The sequence below is a fragment of the Limanda limanda genome, chromosome 3 (genome assembly GCF_963576545.1).
Source record: "Limanda limanda chromosome 3, fLimLim1.1, whole genome shotgun sequence".
In the NCBI taxonomy this organism is placed as follows: Eukaryota; Metazoa; Chordata; class Actinopteri; order Pleuronectiformes; family Pleuronectidae; genus Limanda; species Limanda limanda.
The window spans coordinates 16,557,128-16,577,524 of record NC_083638.1 but is presented as its reverse complement, the minus strand read 5'-3'; the positions used below and the strand labels follow the sequence as shown (position 1 = coordinate 16,577,524).

Here is a 20,397-nt window from a genome sequence, read left to right as displayed (position 1 = left end):
ATCACTCACAAGTTTCTCTGTGTCTCGTGCCGTCTCCTCCCTATTTACATCTTTCCATCAAATAATCTTTGTCCTCACTTTAAGATCTCCCCCCCAACCAGAGTCTCTGAATTTGAACTTTCTCAGACCTCTTCCAGTCCCGGTATTAACCTCTGTCCTGAGTGATCCCATCACAAGTGGTCAGCACTAAGCTCAGATCTGAACCCACCCAAATGCATCTTGAGATCTGATCAGTCAGTCTGAAAGGGCACGTGGCCACATTCTCTTCTATGTGTGAACACACTCAGCTGACGTTCTCTCACCTGCTACAGTTTCACCATGAGTCAAAGGTATTTTTATGCCTCTCAGTGTCCATATGTTGATTATTTTTGTGTCACCGCCATAACACATCTGTCAATCATATCAGAATCAGGTTTTTTATCAATATCAGACTGGGTTAAAACATAATTTAGTCCTCTCCAACACAAATTAAAGACATGTAAATAGAATCCGATCACACAGAAGACCCATTTTAATGCCAAGTGTAAAAAGACGAACTTGGAGCTGTGCCCTTGTGATCAGATCTCTCAGATGAATGTTAATACCAGGTATGAACAGGACTTCAACCTTCCATATTTTAGCCCAGTTCATTAGGTGTCCATATCATCAATGTTTTACCTTCTAATTCTCATCATTGTAGCAAATTGTTTAAGACTCGTCCTCCTCCGATCATGCATCCATCTGTGCCAGTTGTAGCTCCTGTCCCAGTATATGTCCTCTGGTTTCCCAGTTAACCCCCCTCTCCTCCCCACCCTGCCTCTGGCCCTCCCTCCCTCCCCCCCTGCCTCTGGCCCTCCCTCCCTCCCCCCCTGCCTGCCCCCCACCACCGGAGGCCTTCTCTGCAGGGCTCTGTCTGATATGTTTGATATATTAGGTTGTTATTCAGTCCCAACTATATATCAAACATATTCCTACAGTGTCCCGCTCTGTCTACAGACGTGTGTGTGTGTGTGTGTGTGTGTGTGTGTGTGTGTGTGTGTGTGTGTGTGTGTGTGTGTGTGTGCGTGCGTGTCAGTGTAATACTGGACGTGCATGTAGCTTCTTATCAGCTGTTACAGTCCAGTACAATACTTAGTTTCTGGCGGTGTGAGGAACAACAATTTAACTTGTCAACTTTAAATACGAGTGGCACTAATAGTTGAAAATTTAAACTGAGTAAAAGACCCCATTCTGTCTTCTCCCCCCTCAGCTAGCGGATGAGACGTTGAACTTCGAGGAGCAGATCCTGGAGGCAGCCAAGTCCATCGCCGCAGCAACCAGCGCTTTGGTCAAATCAGCCTCTGCTGCTCAGAGAGAGCTGGTGGCTCAGGGCAAAGTGGGCTTGATCCGTGCTAATTCTGTGGACGACGGCCAGTGGTCCCAGGGACTCATCTCTGCAGTGAGTATAAAGGACTGTTTCATGCCGGTTTCAGTCTGAGGCACACAAGCAGACAAAATCATTCAAATGCACTTTAATTGTCTCCACCAGGCCCGTTTGGTGGCAGCAGCGACCAGCAACCTGTGTGAGGCTGCCAACGCCTCGGTGCAGGGTCACGCCAGCGAGGAAAAGCTCATCTCCTCGGCCAAGCAGGTGGCGGCGTCCACGGCTCAGCTGCTGGTGGCCTGTAAGGTGAAGGCTGACCAGGACTCTGAGGCCATGAGGAGACTGCAGGTACAGTTTAGTCCATTTTCAAGAGACACCCCAGGTTTCTGCAATATTCCTCATCATATCCATTGTAGAAATGCTCATATTTACCACCACAGTTTTAAACGTGGCTGCTCAACATCTATAATTGTCCTCTAAAGTCTACTAAGATTTTTCATGCTGCTTTTAGTTGTTGTTCTGATTGGATGTGTTCTTCACACAGATTGCTGGAAACGCTGTGAAGAAAGCATCAGACAACTTGGTGCGGGCTGCTCAGAAGGCAGCATTCGACAAAGCAGATGAAGACAATGTGGTGGTCAAGACAAAGTTTGTGGGTGGAATAGCACAGGTAGGAATGTTGAGCAGGAATAGCACTAAACATTCAGTCTTTTATCAGTAAGCTCCGGTGTATTATCACAGTGCCTGTGACTGAACATGGAATGCAATGTTTATTGAGATCTAATCCCTAAACTAATTGATATTGTGACCTTTTAATATTCTACCCTTCAAATGATACAGGATACATCCAGTGTAACAATTTTTGATGTCCTATGCAGATAATTTTTTGCCTCCTTTTGTTTATTAAAAAAATCCATATCAACTAATGCAAATACTGTATATTTAACTCAAAGCACATAATTAACTGACCAGGAAGGAAGAATTGAGGATGCTTTCGGGATCTGCACAAAATTGCACACATTCAGTAATATCTCCTTATAGAGTGAAAAATAAGTATTGGTCCAACCACTGATCCAGATCTGCACCTACATTTTCGGACAAAACGACAAGGGTTATAAAGAATCCTCCTTGGAGGAGGTAAAACACGATTGAAACCACAAAATAAACAGGTACCTGCTGGACAAAATGTTTAATCCTTGATATTAATAAAGTATGTTTTGTCTGCGTGTCCAGATTATTGCGGCCCAGGAGGAGATGCTGAGGAAGGAGAGGGAACTGGAAGAAGCCAGGAAGAAACTGGCTCAGATCAGGCAGCAGCAGTACAAGTTCCTGCCCACCGAACTACGAGAGGACAACAACTAATGACTCAACCTCTGCGTCACTGCTGCGTACAGAGCATTGGGAAGAACACATATTTTCATGTGGACATTTGTGTTCTGTCAACGGCCCACTTGGACAGGTACTTGGCCTACAGCGGCTTCAGAGGAACGTTTGGAGCCCACACAGCACAACGGAAAGATCTTGTAGCGACCACTGTTGGGAACTGACTACTTTCTGAAAAACAACATGAAGATTGTGGTGATTTGCCTGAAGAACTGCCTCATGTGTAACCTGACCTCTATGACTGATGTAATCTGAACCAGAATGTGACGTGCCGAGGACAAAGCTCATACACTCTCATCTTTGTCCATGAGCGACACTTTCCTTATTCCGTTTTACAAATTTTCAGCTCAAGCTCGGAAACTTTTTAAGATGATGAATTGATTGTATCGCCGCTCATGTCCTATACAGCAGTATAACTGCAACGCTACGTGCAGAGCAAAAATATGTCACCTCGGTACACTAATGTTGTATGAATGTTGCCCTTTTATGCTCCAATTCGGCACCTTAATATCTGTTGTAATCACATGACCTAGATGTGTGTTGACGTTAACTCTGTGGTCATTAACCTGAATATGAAGGAAGGCAGTTTGGAGTTTTCCTTTAAACACTTGTAAAAGCATCTTTCTTTCTTAACTTTTTTAATGCTGGTGTTGATATTAATGAGCTCTACATGCAGAGATTTGTCCGTGCCCGTGAATATAGGTGTCATCATGTGCGGCCACTGAGACTCGAGGAGAAATGTGTTACTACGTGAAAGCTTTTCCACACTGGACGAATTATTACCATAGAAGGAATATTTATTACTTGTGAGTATTTTTAGCAGGAGAGGGCGCAAAGATAATCTCATTCATTTACCACCTCATGTCATGTGATATTCCCTAATATAACATATATTTTTTAATTCCTCATCATGCCAGGTATTGAGACGTCCACACAGTATAAACAGAATTTGATCATGATGCAATAACACGGGTGGTGCTGAAGGGGGCGCTGCTGGCTTCCTTTACACCTTGCAAACCTAAAGTAATAATAAAGGAGATGATAGTAACTCAGAGCTTATTTTACTTTTAAGATTGTGTTTAGAGTCATCTGCTACAATACCCTGCATATGCAGTATAGCTGTAAATACCTCAGACCTCTTGAATCAGTTGCCGTGCTTCTTCTATGCGCCTTGTGCTTTATCTGATGGTGACGACGCCCAGCAGAAAAACGTCCCTCCTTTTATTTTCCTCTCCCATTGATAGGAAATTATTACAGTAGTTTAATTTGTGTTCCCCCAGCAATACTAGATCACTGCCAGGGATTGATCTGAGTCAATTCACCTCCAATTCTGCGGAATCAGGAAGAAGTCAAATCAAAATTTGAAAATAAATTTGCAATAAGCGAATAACTCTTGTAAGAATAGAGGTTAAACTGAGTGAACTGAAAGTGAAGTGACACTAATGAATGCAGTTAAACTTTTACTTTATTTTGTCCGTCCCGATCTCAAGGTGCTTCTGTGTAACTTACTACTCGCTGCAATAGAAGAACCTTTTTTGTATTTACCGAGTTTGATTGTAGTGTGTTTGGTTTCCCTCGTCTTACTATATATGGGCTGTGTTTTCTCAATATTAAAGGACAGTATATTGTAACGTGAAGATTCGCTCCTGCTGTGAAACTGCATGGCTTTGTGCTTCAGTTGCATCTCACTTTGTTTATACAGCGACAGAGATAAACTTTTGAAGGATGCACTGAGCAATAGCAGAGACATCTCACCACGGGGAGCAGGTTGAATGTTTTCTGGCGTTGTGTTTTGTGTGTTGGAGTGGGGCGGGTGGGGAATATTCACTACTCATCAGTCAAGTCCGTAGAGTTTTATGATTAGTGCCTTAGTCCGTAGCCCATACAGTGTCTGGCCTGCTCCGAGGGGGCAGCTTCACCTCATCGGTCAATAGAAGGTTCAGGACGAGCTGTTTGTTTTGGGAATGCAGGTTTACGTTTGTGGGTTTTCTGAAACGTGTTGTCCCCCTTTGTTATTGTACTGTTCCTCTTAAGTGCTGAACCAACTGCATCCCCTTTATCTCACTCTTCTCTCTGCCGCATGTAAAGCCTTTAGGGGATGGCAGAGGAACTGTCAGCCAGTCAAAAAAATGTGCACCATCAGTATGTATATTATATATATATAAATATATATATGCACAAATTTTTTGTACTGGATTCCATGGGCATGTACCACAGTGCTTCTAAACTACGACAGACTAAACTTTCAGGTCTGTCAACTGCTTTATTGTACGTTATGAAGTTTTTTTTCTTTGTGCTTTTAAGCCTCCTTGAAAGATAAATGTGATAAGAACCTTTCGATTTATCTGTCACCATAAAGATCATGATGTGGAGTATTTGAAGTGTTCTGTATGTTTCCTCTCCTTAACAGAAATACGGCTATGAAGTTAGGACGATTAAGATAAGTGGTAACATACGATATAAAAGATATTTATCTGGCCTCAATAAAACTATTTTTTGTATTCACTGAAAAATAAAGCATTTCGATGGAAATAAGTGTGTCAGGATTTCTTCTTGTGGTTATATTTGTTTGTTTATTCATTTTTTCTTTGAATCTTTATTTGAACTCAGGAATATGATGTGGTAGAGAACTTATTCACAAAATAAGGAACAGAAAAACAGCAAATGTAATGAGTACTGTACATACTATTTAATTCAAAGCAAATAAATAAGTTAACGCAAATTAATTGAAACTAACTTTTTTAAAACTAAAACAAGAATGGCTGGAGGTAAGATAAGGTACTGTAGTGAGGACAAACTACAAAAAACACCTTTGAGTGTTATTAACACTAATCACTACTGCATCCAATTGCATTTTAAGAACAGTAATAAGCTCTCAAGAAGCACATTTATTCATCTGTATGATTTAGATGCGGAGACCTGGTATACCCTCCTCACATTTGGCACCTCAAGATGATACATCACATTGGAAATTTGAAACGTCTCCTTGACCTTTATTTCATTTTACAACAAGCTATATTTGTCTTAACACATCAATGTTAAAAAGTAGGTGAAATACAGTCAAAAGTGAAAGACTAAAAATCTGATTAAACATTTAATGTGATTTCAAAATGTACTGAGGTTGAATACCCACATTTTATACAATCTTATACTCCTGTCAGTTTACAAATTGCTCCAAAACAACATGTAGAACTTTATTTGGGTACGTAAAACTTACTGAGAGTAAAACTGAACATTTTGATGAATAAATAAAATATGAACCATTTAGTTCCTCATCTCAGTCCCTGACTTTCTCCCACAGTGTTTCAGCAGCAGCACAGACACTGATGCAGAACCGCTGTGACCTCTGCAGCCTGAGGGAATAGCAGAGAGGTGAGTCCTGGCAAGTGAACAAGGTCTTTAAGTGTCTGTGTCAGTTTAGTGTCAGGCCGCGATGGGATTTATGAGTCAGCACTAAATCTGAAGTTATAGTGAGTCCAGGCTCTGAACTGAGAACTGTGCTAAATTTGTCCAGCACTAAAATCTGACGTCAATTACAGTTGCACAGCTGCTCCAAGAACTGCTTTTAAACCTGGAATCCATATCCTGACCTTTTATCATGGAGAAGGTTTTTAACACTGCTACTACTATATACCTTTTCTCATGTGAAGGAAATCTAAAGCTCAGTGACTGTTAGACATTTTCCTGAATAACAAAAGGCCCTGCTGCAGTGGTGGGGATCAGGGAGGAGGGGGGGACACACAGCAAAAACCTTGGCTAAAAGACCGGAGAGCATTGAATTTAATATGGAGAAGCAGCTGATAGAAGACAGCTCATCCATTACTTTTATGTCCTGAATCTAATTATAATAAATGTGAGAAGGTTGGTATAGGATGACTGCAGCAAACTACGCAGCAAGGTAAAAAGCATCTGAGGTCACTGAAGACATTTAATAACAATATAAGATTACCTCCACTGTCTCTTTGTTTCTCTCTCAGCCTCTTTTACCTCAATTTTCACATTTGACTTTAAAAAGGATCAGCGGCACATCAGGACTTGGGGTCAACGTTCACTTTTAATATGTACTATTTTTGTGACTAGTCCTGAAAAAAAATGATATATTTAAATTTTATTTTGTTATCATTTACATTTTTATTCAAATTGCTTGTACGGTTAACTTTCAATTGTTTTCATGTTTCATTTGTAAAGCACATTTTTAAACTGCATTTCGGAAGGTGCTCCATAAATAAAGTGTTATCATTGTTATCAGCTTGTTGTTGCTGTGTTACAGACAGAAAAAGACACAGCAGGGATACTGGAACAAGGCCTTGTCCACAGCGGCGAACACACATCACATTGATGTTGTAACATGACCTCACACGTGAGCTCTGTACATCTAAACCCTCTGCGATAAGCTTCATTTGTTTGGACCCCAGGGGGATTTGGTGCTACACTAACATCGTTCCTCCTCCATACTTTTAACAGCTGAGCTGGAAGTGAGAGATTCCAGTCTCCATATTAACAATGAAATCATCACATAACTGTTCTCACATTACTCACTCAGCTGCCTCCATCTATACCAGCTTTTATTTGTGGTTTGACTGTGAGGTTCGATTAAACTGTAAAATTAATGAATACTTATTGGCATTATAACAAGATATGAATGAAAGCCGTCAAACATATAGAATGTTGACGAAAGAAACTTGTCTACAACATTAAATCAGTGCATGACCAACAATAATACAAATAATATAAATAATAATTATGAAATCAAATCTCAAAGACCTTTAAACTCCACAGGCAACAATATCACTGTTAGAGTGGCCACATTTCCCCATGCGTGATGGGAATTATAAGGGTTATTTTAATTGTTACAGCTGTCTGTCATATGGCTCCAACAGAATAATCTCATCCTCACAAGGCAGCTTTTTTTGTCAAAAGAACCTTTGTTTTGAAAGGGTACATTGTTTTCCTGTGGTGTAAGTAAAGTAAGACCTGTAAAAAAAGTGTAGATTACTGCTGCAGTAGTGTTGATAATGTAATGTAAGGATCAAATCCAAAGAATCATGAGGACAGTAATCTGTGCTGCAGGAGAATCTTGACCATGCAGAATGAAAAATAGAAAATTCTAATTTTAATTTTAACGCCAATTCCACAACCCGCTGTGGCCATCCATCTATGTAAATCATTAATTGTTGGACAGGCCCAGAGTGGTGATGTTCGTCTCTCTATCCATCCAGGGTGCTAGGGTGACATGGATTGCACTGAGCCTTTCTGATCTCTGCATATGAGGGGAATGACTGGCTTGCTACTAAACAGTCCACAAAACACATGTGGGCGGGATGACAACTCAGTAACAGCTGACCGCTTTAAAAAAAAAAGCCACACGCCAAGGGTATCAGGCTGGAACACCACAGAGGCCCAATATAACGGACTGAAACATGGGGGGGAAACAGGGATCATTTGATTTTCTAAAGTAGACATTATAAAATCTCAAACTTTCTAAGTGTGATAGTAATTTATTGAAGTATTTTGTTTCTTCTTCAGCTACAGATTTATGTGTGACAGATCACTACTCAGAGAAAGAAGTAATATTGAAGTGCCAAAGGTATAAAATGTCATATAGCCTGTGTTTCTATAACAAAAATTTCTTTCACAAATTAACCAAAAAAGTTCTGATTTCTCAAGAAAGCCTTTTCATAAAGCTTGGTGAGGGTGAGAGTGGCTATAAAGGGCCATTGAGAGAGTCCAGCAGGTGCTTTTCTACAAAGCAAGATCCCAATATACGCACTCAACAAAACACAAGCAGGAGAGTGAGGGACTGAAAGAGGAGGATGCAAAAATCTGAAGGCATCTTAAAAGGAAAAATAGTATGGGTTGCTATTTCCCTAACGGACAAAAGAGAGGGCTGTGCATTAAAAACTACAGAACAGTGGTGTATGTAAGCAAAACATATTTAACATTATGAGATCACACATTATTTCCGCCTCTTAAACTTATATTTATGGTTCTTCTCGAGGTCTAACTTTCCCGACTAAATCCGTTACTGTACAGGCTATAGTGGACTAGTATTACTCAGCCGTCCACAGTCGTAACAATCGCTTGTGTGTGACAGCTGCGTCTGTGCCGGTGTCTCTCTGAACTATCACAGAGGAGCAGCGAGGGATGTCTTCCACTGTGTGTGCACGCTGCTATGTCCACTGTGGTCCACTGGAGATGTAGCTCTCACTCATCGATCACCTAAGAGAGGAGTTGAACAAGCTTGATGATCCACTTCTACGTATCGGATTCCTGTTCGGATGTTGAACTATGCAGTGAGGGAGGGGCTGAAATGATCCCTGGAAGACAAACTGGCTAATATGACACCCCCACAGAGGGAGAAGTACTTTCACACAGGCTTATCCAAATATGTGTTGTATGAAGATATCTTTCATACATGAGGTGCAATGAGAATTCAGTCTGGTAACAATCTGTTGAAATGCTGTTGTTGTGAATAAATAATGTGTTTACAGGTCTAAAATCCTTTGGCACAATACGAAAAATTATGAAATAGTTGTAAGACACTGGCCAAGCTGTGTCTCATGCTCACACATGGATTCTGGGGAATATTCCTGAGTGAATATTAAGTCACCATTACCATTTCTCTCAGATCCCCCCCTCATGAGGGGCTACTACCTCACTGACTCTTGACATTTCCTTCCTGTCACTTGAATGGTGTGAGAAAAAGGAGGGGACGTCTTTGTGTGAGGGGAGGAGTGGCCCTCTGACGTCTATGCCCCATGTATAGTCACTGAAGAGGTCAAATGTCTCGCAAGAGCGAATCAGCGACGAGATTCAGAGAATAGAAAGTTCCCATGTTGGCAAGCAGCTGTTCTTGCTTCCCATAAAGTATTGGGTGTCCAGTGACTGTGCCCTGCCAAAACACATATTTGACTCACTCCATCGTGATCCAGCTCGCACTCCAGCTTGGTGTTCAGTGTGGTTCAGACGCCCCGAGCCTCTCATTCAGTTTCTTTTTAGTTTTGAGAAGATACCCCCCGACACTAAGCAGCTATGGATGCCATCAAGAAGAAGATGCAGATGCTCAAGCTCGACAAGGAGAATGCCTTGGACAGAGCTGAGAAGGCCGAGACAGACAAGAAGGCAGCTGAGGACAGGAGCAAACAGGTCAGCATCCACTGCGGAACTTGTCCTTGAGCTTTAATGCACGGGGGCAGATGGCACAGGGAGATTTAGCACTGCTTGGTTGCTGCATGGATAGTGTTCCTGTGACTGAGGATTGATATATGTCAGCATAAGATTTGATTAACTTTGAAAAACACAATAAACATATAATATATGTAGAGTTTACATTTGCTATTATATTAGATATGATTTAGCTATGATATCTAATGTTATGCCCCTTTTATTGGCCTAAGGGCTTTTGTAATTGGTTAATTGGTGTTGTGATTGAAAATGATGCACGATAATGGTGTTGGAAGTAAATCTCTGTTTATTCCTCTGGGTCCCAGCTTGAGGATGACCTGGTGGCACTGCAGAAGAAGCTGAAGTCAACTGAGGATGAGTTGGACAAGTACTCTGAAGCCCTGAAGGATGCCCAGGAGAAACTGGAGGTCGCTGACAAGAAGGCCACAGATGTGAGTTTGTGTTGACGGACCCACAGATTGGTGGAGAAACCCTTGTAGGGCGATGATAATGTTATGACCCCCAGCCACCCCTTGGGCCTCCCTCCAGGAAACTAAGATTACCAGCCTCCATACAGATTATCTTACAATTAAGTTATGCAATTATCAATCATATAGGAGGCCTGGGGACAGTATAGGATGAATATATGGATATTTAAATTTAGCTCTTGTGCTGTATATGTCAAGGTCACAGCTCAGTGGCTTACCAGTGCATTACACAACCTTTTGGACGAATCTGAGGACCAGTGGAGAGTTTCAGACGTTTTACAAGCATATTATGGCCTGTACAATCCCTGTTTTTTGTGATGATGCTGGTTTCAGTTGACTTTCTGCACTAATGTCTGACCACAATGACGTTGCAGGTTCATAGGCTCTTAACGTGTCACTCATTTCAACTAACTGATTTTCTCACACCCAGCAAAGAGGACATAAGCAGAGCACAAATCTAATAACATTATCAACATAACCTGCCATGGGATAATGTAAGATAACCTCTGTTGACCTTAAACATGGACTTGATTACTCAATTGATTGATTGATTGATTGATTCACTGATTGAAAGATTGACAGAAGACAAAAGCAGATGCATATTAGAGCGATGGACTGAAATCTAACCAAACCCACTGTTTGGTTAGAACATCATTTTTCAGGATTTGATTTAAGCTAAACTGTATGGAACATAATAGTCAGTAAATAAATATTAAGTAGAATAGTGTCTTGTTAAGTAGGCCATAAAAAAGGCACTTTAGGGATGCAACATGGTTGTTAGCATAGGCTACAATAAATGTGTTTTCGGATTGATGATGATGATGATAATAGGAATTACAATTATACTATAATAATAATATGGGATTTGGGTTATAAACTTGACTATTAACGTAAACTAAATATTGATCAATCAATCAAATTTTATTTGTATAGCCCATATTCACAAATGAAAATTTGTCTCATAGGGCTTTAACATGGTGTGACATCCTCTGTCCTTAACCCTCAACAAGAGTAAGGAAATACTACAAAAAAACCTTTTAACAGGGTAAAAAGAACGTAGAAACCTCAGAGAGAGCCACATGTGAGGGATCCCTCTCCCAGGACGGACACAAGTGCAATAGATGTCAAGTGTACTATGTACTTGACTATATATATAGTTTCTGTTTTTTTATTCTTTCTACCTCAATATTTTTTATTGTATTGTATTGTATTGTATTTTATTGTATTCAAATATACCGGCTGCTATGACAACTTAATTTCCCTTCGAGGATGAATAAAGTACTCTATCTATCTATCTATCTATCTATCTATCTATCTATCTATCTATCTATCTATCTATCTATCTATCTATCTATCTATCTATCTATCTATCTATCTATCTAAATATCTAACTATCTATATCAAGCAGTCCTGCTGCAATCACAGTCTATGGTCAGCAGCCAGCAAGATCATGATCCACCATCAAGATCAGATGCCACTATAGTCCACGGTCACTAATTAGTCAGTTAGTCAGTTATTCAGTTAGTGAATCTAAAGTGTATCTAATGACTAAGTCAGTGATGTCTGAGCTGAGGCTGTGATCGGGTGAGCTCACTGCACCACAGAGGGATGCGCTTCATGAACACCATGAATCAAACTGCTGTGAAACAGACTCAAAGTACAAAAGCACGACCCTGCATCCATCTGAAACAACAGACGACCCGAGCTAGGTTTGTTCACTTCGCTCTTCACTGGAGGAACGTAGTTGGGTGCGTGTAAAAAAAAATCTGGTACTTCCGGGATCGATGGCACGTCCCAATCCTCATCAGCAGCTGATTAGAGGCGGTGGGGGGGCAGGGATCAGACACGCCGCATCCTCCCAGAGTGTGCGTGAGTGTGCGTGAGCGAGCCCGCACAACGCAGACAGACAGACAGACAGACAGAGAAGCTCAGCCCAGATACAGGAGAGACAACAGGGACGAAGCAGGTGAACATGGCCGGCGGGAGCTCCCTGGAAGCCGTGAAGAAGAAGATCAAGTGTCTGCAGGAGCAGGCCGACGTGGCGGAGGAGCGAGCCGCGCTGCTGCAGCGGGAGGTCAACCAGGAGAGGAGCTCCAGGGAGGCAGTAAGCTGCTTCTAATCATCTCAGCCACTTAGTCCGCAGGCTGCCGGAGGCATTAGAGGCAAATCTGCTCAGAAAAAGCGTGGCTGCCGGTCAGGAACCAGGTAGACATGTTGGAGGTCGGCCCCTGCTGCAGGGTGCAGCCGAGGAGGGGAGGATGGAGTTAGGAGAGATGAGGGAAGAAGGAGGAAGAAGGAGGGCTCCACCCGAACCCACCGCCCGCCCTGTAGCCACCATGCTAACAGCAGCACCACAGCTCCTCATGCAGGGATTTAGCTGGTGGAGCTCCTGTTCCCCCTCCTTAAAGTAGAGCCATGTTTAGGAGCTAATTTGTTTGTGGGACAGAGATGAGTAACGCACCGTGAGACAGTAAGTTGAAGGTCTAAAAGGGAAAAGGAAGGGAGGTGGGATTAGCTTAACAATTTAAGGAAATGCATAATGCAAAGATGTGTTGGGTTTAAAATGCCTCCCATCCCCTCGCCCTGTGAGCCCACCAGAGCCTGCATCCCTCCCTGCAGGGGGGCCATGACCCAGCCCGTGATCCAGCCCATGACCCAGACCATGACCCAGCCTGTGACCCAGCCCATGACCCAGCCCGTGAACCAGACCATGACCCAGCCCATGACCCAAGTCATGACCCAGCCCGTGACCCAGTCCATGACCCAGCCCTTGACCCAGACCATGACACAGACCTTGACCCAGCCCGTGACCCAGCCCTTGACCTAGACCTTGACCCAGACCGTGACCCAGTCCATGACCCAGCCCGTGCTCCCTGCGGACACACCACAGAGGGTTTGTGGATGTTTTAAGCCTGCGAATGCAACTCAAACTTGACTCATGCTTGTGGTGTTGTGCTCTTTCCCTAGGCTGAGGCCGATGTCGCCTCCCTGAACAGGCGTATCCAGCTGGTGGAGGAGGAGCTGGACCGTGCTCAGGAGCGTCTGTCCACAGCTCTGACCAAGCTGGAGGAGGCTGAGAAGGCTGCTGATGAGAGTGAGAGGTGGGTATGTGGCACCTGCAGAGACAGACCACCCACTGGATCAACACACTCGGCTCACATCCTGTTCTCACGGCGCATTTCAACCACATGTTGTGCACAGAGCCACAGGTTTTCTCTCCTCTTAACTGAAGAAAAGCCTTTCCTGAATCACCCACCAAACTTAAATGTGCCTATTATGCTTGTACTTGTATTGTCTATCATATACACTACATATTTTATGTCAGTAATGCATATAAAACAATCCCTCTTTGACATAAGCTCAATCACCAGTCTACTGATTGATGGTTTTTTTTTCCCCCCACTTTCCCAATGTGATTAAATCAGTGATATTGATATGATGATATCTGGACTCTCTCCAGCTCCGGATCTTTGTCTACTATCAAACTTCAGATTCGGCCTCAAACATGGATGAATGTAGTTGTAGTTGCAATTTTCCAATCAATTGTGCTCTGCTTCTTGTTTTTAGTTACTTAACTCTGCTTTTAGAATCTAAACACCCAGTGCTAGGTGCGATGGCTTTGCTGATATTCGGCCAATCAAAAGAAAGTGGAGGTCTCTGACGGAGGCCTGAGCTTATATTGCCTGTTTCAGTCAAAAACTGCCCAATAGTTAGTTTTGAGTTAAATAAAGACTGCTGAATCATGCAGAGTTACTGTGAGTACAAATAAGAAAATGAATGAATAGCCCTAAAATACAGGATTGTGCTAATCTCTGGTATTTAAAAGATCATAGATTTTCTATAATACATGTTGAGTTAACCCCATTAACTTTTGGCTCAGCTCTGCAACAAGTGGCTTTAAGTAATATTGCATTTATGTACTTAAACAGCAGAACAGCTGTTATTTAATGATTTTTAGCATAATTCCATGACTAAATTATTTATTTGTTAGAATTGTTGATATCCAAATGTCTTCATGACTAATGAAGTAAAACTTATGACCAATCATAGAAGAGGTGGTACATTTGTCTTTGTTCGACAGGTGGACATAATGGTCACACTTGTTGCCTCAAGTGTAGGATGCAAGTGGAAGATTGTGTAGTTCTCTTTGTGTTATAGACTAGCTTTGCCAACATGTGACAAGGATCAAGGAAACATGTTCCCCTGTGAACTTAAAGATCCACATATTCAGAGACCGACCACTTGTTTCTTGTCAGTCAGTCCTCTCCACACTGCTGTTGTGCTTACCTGCCATTCTTTCTTTCTTTCCCTCAGAGGCATGAAGGTTATTGAGAACAGGGCGATGAAGGATGAGGAGAAGATGGAGCTGCAGGAAATCCAGCTGAAGGAGGCCAAACACATTGCTGAGGAGGCTGACCGCAAATATGAGGAGGCAAGTTTCTCAGCTGTCCACAGTGGATTTAGTGCTACATGCGTTCACTTCAATGTCACAGCTGCCATCTGTGGCTGTCTGCTGTCGGATGAATATTGCTGCTGCAGAGTCGCAATCCATCTTGGATTTAATTCTGATTGTGCAGTAATGTGTAGAACTAGTGTGCGACTCAACTTTGCATGTTGTGACTTAAGGTGGCCCGTAAGTTGGTGATCATTGAGAGCGACTTGGAACGTACAGAGGAGCGCGCTGAGATGTCTGAGAGGTAAACGTCCCCGTCCCCGTCCCCCCCCCCCCCATCTGTTTCTCCAAAGTCACAACAATGTTGCTTTTAATTTTCTCACATTTCGCTTTCTAACCGCTGCTTATTTGACCACACTTAAAATGAATAGCAAGTGCGCTGAGCTGGACGAGGAGCTGAAAACCGTGACGAATAACCTGAAGTCTCTGGAGGCTCAGGCAGAGAAGGTAAGATGGCCGACAGAGATGACTCCAAGCCAATGCACCACAGTATAAACACCAGAACATAATGATTTATATTGGACTTGCGCTGCCCTTTGTGTGTAACCACAGTACTCGCAGAAGGAGGACAAGTACGAGGAGGAGATCAAGGTTCTCACAGACAAGCTGAAGGAGGTGAGTTCATCCTGCATTTTTTTTTTATTAAATCTATCATGCCTTTTTAAAAAGGGAAAAAAAAGAAAACGGCAGTTGGCAGTCGCCTGAAGTATGCTGACTATATGTATTTATTTTGTAAGTGGTTTAAGGCTGTGGTGAGTAAATGTAAACCTCTTAATGGGAATTGCTAATGTTTGACTGTATCTCTTTCCATTCAGGCTGAGACCCGTGCTGAGTTTGCTGAGAGATCTGTTGCCAAGCTTGAGAAGACCATTGATGACCTTGAGGGTATGACTCTTTTCCACTTTCTTTTTCACTACTTGCAGAGTTCATATTTGTATTGTTCATAGAATGTAATTTGGTTTTTACTGTAATCAACCAGTCGACACAAAAAAGTAACCCGTACAGTTTTCATCATATCGTAAAACACATGTTTTTCTCGATGGAACATTCACAGAGGAGAAAAACGTTTCTCTCCTATAGACGGTGCAATAGTTAGAGGTTATTTATTTGATCAGCAGGATGTTAAAGAGTCCCTGGGTTAAATATCTGCCGAGAGAAGAACCAAGTGCGTCATTCTCAGAGGCCAGCGTGATATTATTCATGTTGGCAAAATCATTTCTCACGACAGTGCTGTTTGACATTTTGCTGTAGAGACTGTTCAAGGCCAACGAGTTGCGAGCGGGCCTCACAGGGTCACGGAACATGTGAGGCTGTTTCTCAGTGACTCCTCAAGAATCTGACACAATATCACCAGCTGTTCCATGAGCCCTTCCTATTTCTGTCCTGCTCTTTTCTTTTTTTTTTTCTCAGTTTCTCCATTTGTGTTGCCCTTTTGACGTCTGTTCTCTTGAAAACTCTGTTATCTCTGTTTCTGTCTTTTCTATTTAATTTCAAATCCCTCGCTGCCTCCTCATAATAATCACCTCACAATAGATGAGCTGTATGCCCAGAAACTGAAGTACAAGGCCATCAGCGAGGAGCTGGACCTCGCCCTGAACGACATGACTTCCATGTAATTCACCACATGCTTGTTTTGTGCCTTAGTTATCATCCCTCTAACAGCTTTGCCAAGATACAATAGCTCCCTCTTGTGGCATGTTTGGGTGCTGTGAGTTTTACTGTTAAACTTAGATTGGATGGATTTTAAAAAAATCCTAAATCCTCCCTAACCTAACTGCTTTTATAATATTGTTTTAGCTGTGGACTAAATGTGTTTTAAAGATATTTATAATTTGGCTCTTCCTCTTGATCTTCCCTCATAGTTTCTAGCAACTTGGCAATTCATCTTCACCAGATTCACAATCTTTTTTTGTCTTGCCTCCTACTTCTGTATCCCTTTTTCTGCTTTGGTTTTGCATGACTGTTATCTTCCAATCCTCCTGTTATTCTTTCCAACACTTTTGTTCTTCTCCTTTCTTTTCACAGCTAAATGTTTACACCCTTCCCTCCAGAAGCTGGTTGAACGTCTTCATCTCTCATCCTTTTTCTTTACTGCCCCACCACCACCACTACTGCACAGTGGGCGGTCGCTGATATCATCCATTTGTCCACCTCTCATACAGACCTTTTGAGCCCTATTACTTTCTGTAAAATAAACAATCTTACATCTGTCAGTCCTTCCCCTTTTCTCCTTCCATGTTTCTTTATTTCCATTTGTCCCACCTTTTTTCTTTTTGAATATTTGTCTTCTGTATTTATTTATTTTTGAATAAACTCTGAAGCTCCCCTCCCATTCGCTGCTCCTATTTCTCTCACAGAGGACTGTAACTTGGTATAATTGCAATTTTTAGGTGGTAAGTAATCCTGTAAAAAAGAAGACAGTTGATGTCAAGCTCAGCTTGATTCCCTGCACCAAAAATCATTAACCTTGAATGTGGAATATTCATTGCTCACCAACTTGTTGGCTTGTTCCAGACTGTAGAGCTCAACAGGATGGTTCCGGATGTAAAACTTACAGAGATTTTGATTATCAACCATAATGTTCTTACCATCCAATGTAACCTTACCACATGCTATGAGATTGATCAATGTTAGAAGAAGTGTATATGACATCAACAGTGTATTCAAAGTTGTACTACACTATCCCGCATCCTCAAGTGTAATAGCAATGTCTGATTGGTTGAGGTCGCTGTTACCATGGAAATGTTTACCACAATCGCGTAAATCCTGTGTGCTACGATTGGTTAGGTTACTAGACTATACGACTTGCATACAAGTTCTAGGCTTAAGACTTTAAATATTATAAGAATGTTTGGGTAATATGAACATCAGCTTATTGACAGCTTGTTAGTCCTGTAGGAAATAACAGGATTATTTCTTAATGTTGTTTGTGATCTTTAATGCAAACTAACACTTGTTTAATGTTGAACTTCACTGCAGCACTCACTCTTTGTGGTCTGTACTAACCTGCCTTCTGTCTCTTTCCCTTCTCTCTTCTCTGCTTTCTGACTGACAAGACCATCTATACAAGCAGCTTGAGAAAAATCGCCTTCTGACCAATGAACTGAGAGTAGCCTTAAACGAGGACTAAACTGGAGTGGGCTCTCAAGTTTTCTGAAAAAAACAACAAGGGCAATTGTGTCTCTGACACACAACTTTCACTAAACCAAACATTTCTGTCAACAAGTAGAATGAGGAAGATTTTCACATTATGCATGATCAATCAGCAGATTTAGAGGTTAACCTGACCCCCTCAGTTACAGAATGAATTTGATGAGTATTCTTCTCGGTCATTGTCAGGGCTGTAGCACAACTGGCACTTTACTGCTGTTGTTGCAAGGACAAGTTTTCATTACAAATGGTCAAGCATCAACCAAAAGTAAGAAAAGGTGTACAGCTTTACAGAGGGAACTAAACAAAACAAAACCAAAATGAGTGGTTACTCATTTTGGTTTTGTTTCAAGTTTGATTTGATTAGAGGGAGTACATTTTTATCACTATAATGGTGTTTGATCAGGACAGTGTCCGTGTTTTTAAGCAGGCTTTTCTTTAATATCACTGGATTTTAGTGACGTGGTTCTGAATCCTGTGATGGTCTCGAGCATTTCAGAGAAAGCTTGACAGGCTGTCACTCAAACTCTCCCTGGTAAATCTTTAGATATATTTTTTAATACGCATATCCCCTAAAACAAAACCTCTTGAATTGAATAAAATCATAAACTTACAAAGGCGATAGGTTAAAGTTAAAAATCTGGCTTCTGAAATACATTTTTAGACCAAACCCAGCTATTGCAGAGGGAGTTTGATTCTGTATGTAGCAGTAAGGATGAAGAACTGACCATTGGCCTGTGTAGAGATATTAACAATATCGGTTTCTACTAGTTTCTCATTATTAGTGATCAGATTGGTGCTCATATTGTTTTTCTGAAGTAATTTTTTTTAATTGATCCATAAACTGCGGGGTTGGGGTGTTTGTACTTAATCTGAAGATCATAAGCATCATTCAAGTCCATAGATTTGGAAAAACTAAACAACTTGCCTTAGGTGATATTTAGTCCTAAACTCAACCCATGCATGACAACAGGCCTGACTTTAGCTTGATAATAATAAATATTCCTTAAAGATAACATTTCAAAATGGAAGTTGAGTTTGTGGGATTGGCTCAGGGTATCTGAGTTGAGGGAATGTATTTGCTTATTGCATGTTAACTTATATTATTGGGGGAAATACAGTTTCAATTCTTCAAACTAAAGTTTGAAACAATATCCAACCAAAGTCTAACGTGTCTAAACCTGAACCAGAGCTTTGTCTGCTTTAGTCTGTGCATCTCTGCGCTGTTTGTTCTCTGATGTTTAACTGATGCAATGCTATATTAACAGATAAACTCACACATGCTCAAGAAGAAGGCCTGAGGGTAAAACAGACGCTGGATCAGACTCTAATGGAGATGATTAACATTTGACCCATCTTTAATCCCCCTCCCCACGATGCTTCCTCTGCTGTGAATATGGCTGGCTCCCACAAACGACTGCTGCAGATAATGTGAGGAGTTGTTTCCATGTCTCCTCTGAACTTGTCGTCCTGAAGAACCACTCAACACAAGGTAGCACAGCAGCTTCTATAGCGCCCCTCAAACTATTCTGTTTCCCTCACACACTGTATTAAAAGGTCGGTTACAATTCACTGTATATCTCAAATAGGTTTATATGTATGTTCAAAGAAATTGCACTTTTTGGGGGGGGAAATCCTGCACATAACCATCATGATCAAAGCCATAAGTTATGCCAAGGTTACATAAAGGACTTTTATTATGTGTACTTTTGTAAAGTTGCTTCTTTGTCTCTGATTCTCCTGTATTATAAACCTGTATTAAGTGTCAGTTGCATAGTTGCTTGAATGTATTGTTTTGTTCCAGCTGAGTGAGAGAAATGTCTGCACACTGTACTCACTTCTGTTCATTTTGAGAAACTGATGTTTGATTTGTCTATCGCATTTTATCTTGGAAATGTAAAGATCATAAATAAATAAAGGGAAGTATATTGTACTTTAATTCTGGCATCTTTACAAACTTTTTTCAATATTATGAAATAGAAAAGAAGAAAATTGTACATGTCAAATAAGCAACTCTGGTTATTTCAATATGAAATTGACTATACTTTTAATTTATGTTGGCAATGGAAATACACTAGTAAACTTTACAACTGAAATCCCACTGGTAATTCAAATTACACCTTAAATTGGCAGCACTTCAACCACGTATTCATTGCACAATTTCTTACACTATGTAAATTTGAAAACAAAAAAATAATTTATAAATAAATTATAAAAAAATTAAATATAAAAAAAATATATTAAATTAAATTAATCCTGCGCAGAAGTCTACTGCGCACATCCTGCGCAGAAGACCGGAGGATTAATTAATTTTAATTTAATTTTTTTAATATTTTTTTCAAAATTTTTAATCTATATATATATACCAATGCCGAACCATTTAGAAACACATTTTGCTTCCTTACTTTGTAAATGTA

The 20,397-nt window shown here is 41.1% G+C and overlaps 2 protein-coding genes across 8 annotated transcripts in view; both read left to right on the top strand.

The window, feature by feature from the left end:
* The window catches only part of tln2a (talin 2a), a 91,596-nt gene extending 86,336 nt beyond the window's left edge, over nt 1–5,260 (top strand). Inside the window, exons 56-59 of the mRNA XM_061068781.1 lie at nt 1,229–1,417; nt 1,508–1,690; nt 1,887–2,012; nt 2,576–5,260. Of these exons, the coding sequence (XP_060924764.1) occupies nt 1,229–1,417; nt 1,508–1,690; nt 1,887–2,012; nt 2,576–2,704 (627 nt within the window). The 3' untranslated portion in view covers nt 2,705–5,260. The remainder of the gene's footprint in view (nt 1–1,228; nt 1,418–1,507; nt 1,691–1,886; nt 2,013–2,575) is intronic.
* A 4,497-nt stretch (nt 5,261–9,757) lies between these two features.
* LOC132998326 (tropomyosin alpha-1 chain) lies at nt 9,758–19,331 on the top strand. 7 transcript variants are annotated; one of them, XM_061067887.1, is made up of 9 exons: nt 9,758–9,871; nt 10,216–10,341; nt 13,345–13,478; nt 14,692–14,809; nt 15,004–15,074; nt 15,202–15,277; nt 15,383–15,445; nt 15,646–15,715; nt 19,249–19,331. In XM_061067887.1, exons 1-9 carry the CDS (start codon nt 9,758–9,760, stop codon nt 19,329–19,331), a joined length of 855 nt encoding a protein of 284 aa, XP_060923870.1. The 7 variants fall into 7 exon arrangements, with proteins under 7 accessions (XP_060923870.1, XP_060923872.1, XP_060923869.1 ...); XM_061067889.1 differs by lacking the exon at nt 19,249–19,331 and adding an exon at nt 17,887–17,960; XM_061067886.1 differs by lacking the exon at nt 19,249–19,331 and adding an exon at nt 16,364–16,446.
* Nucleotides 19,332–20,397: the final 1,066 nt, after the last annotated feature.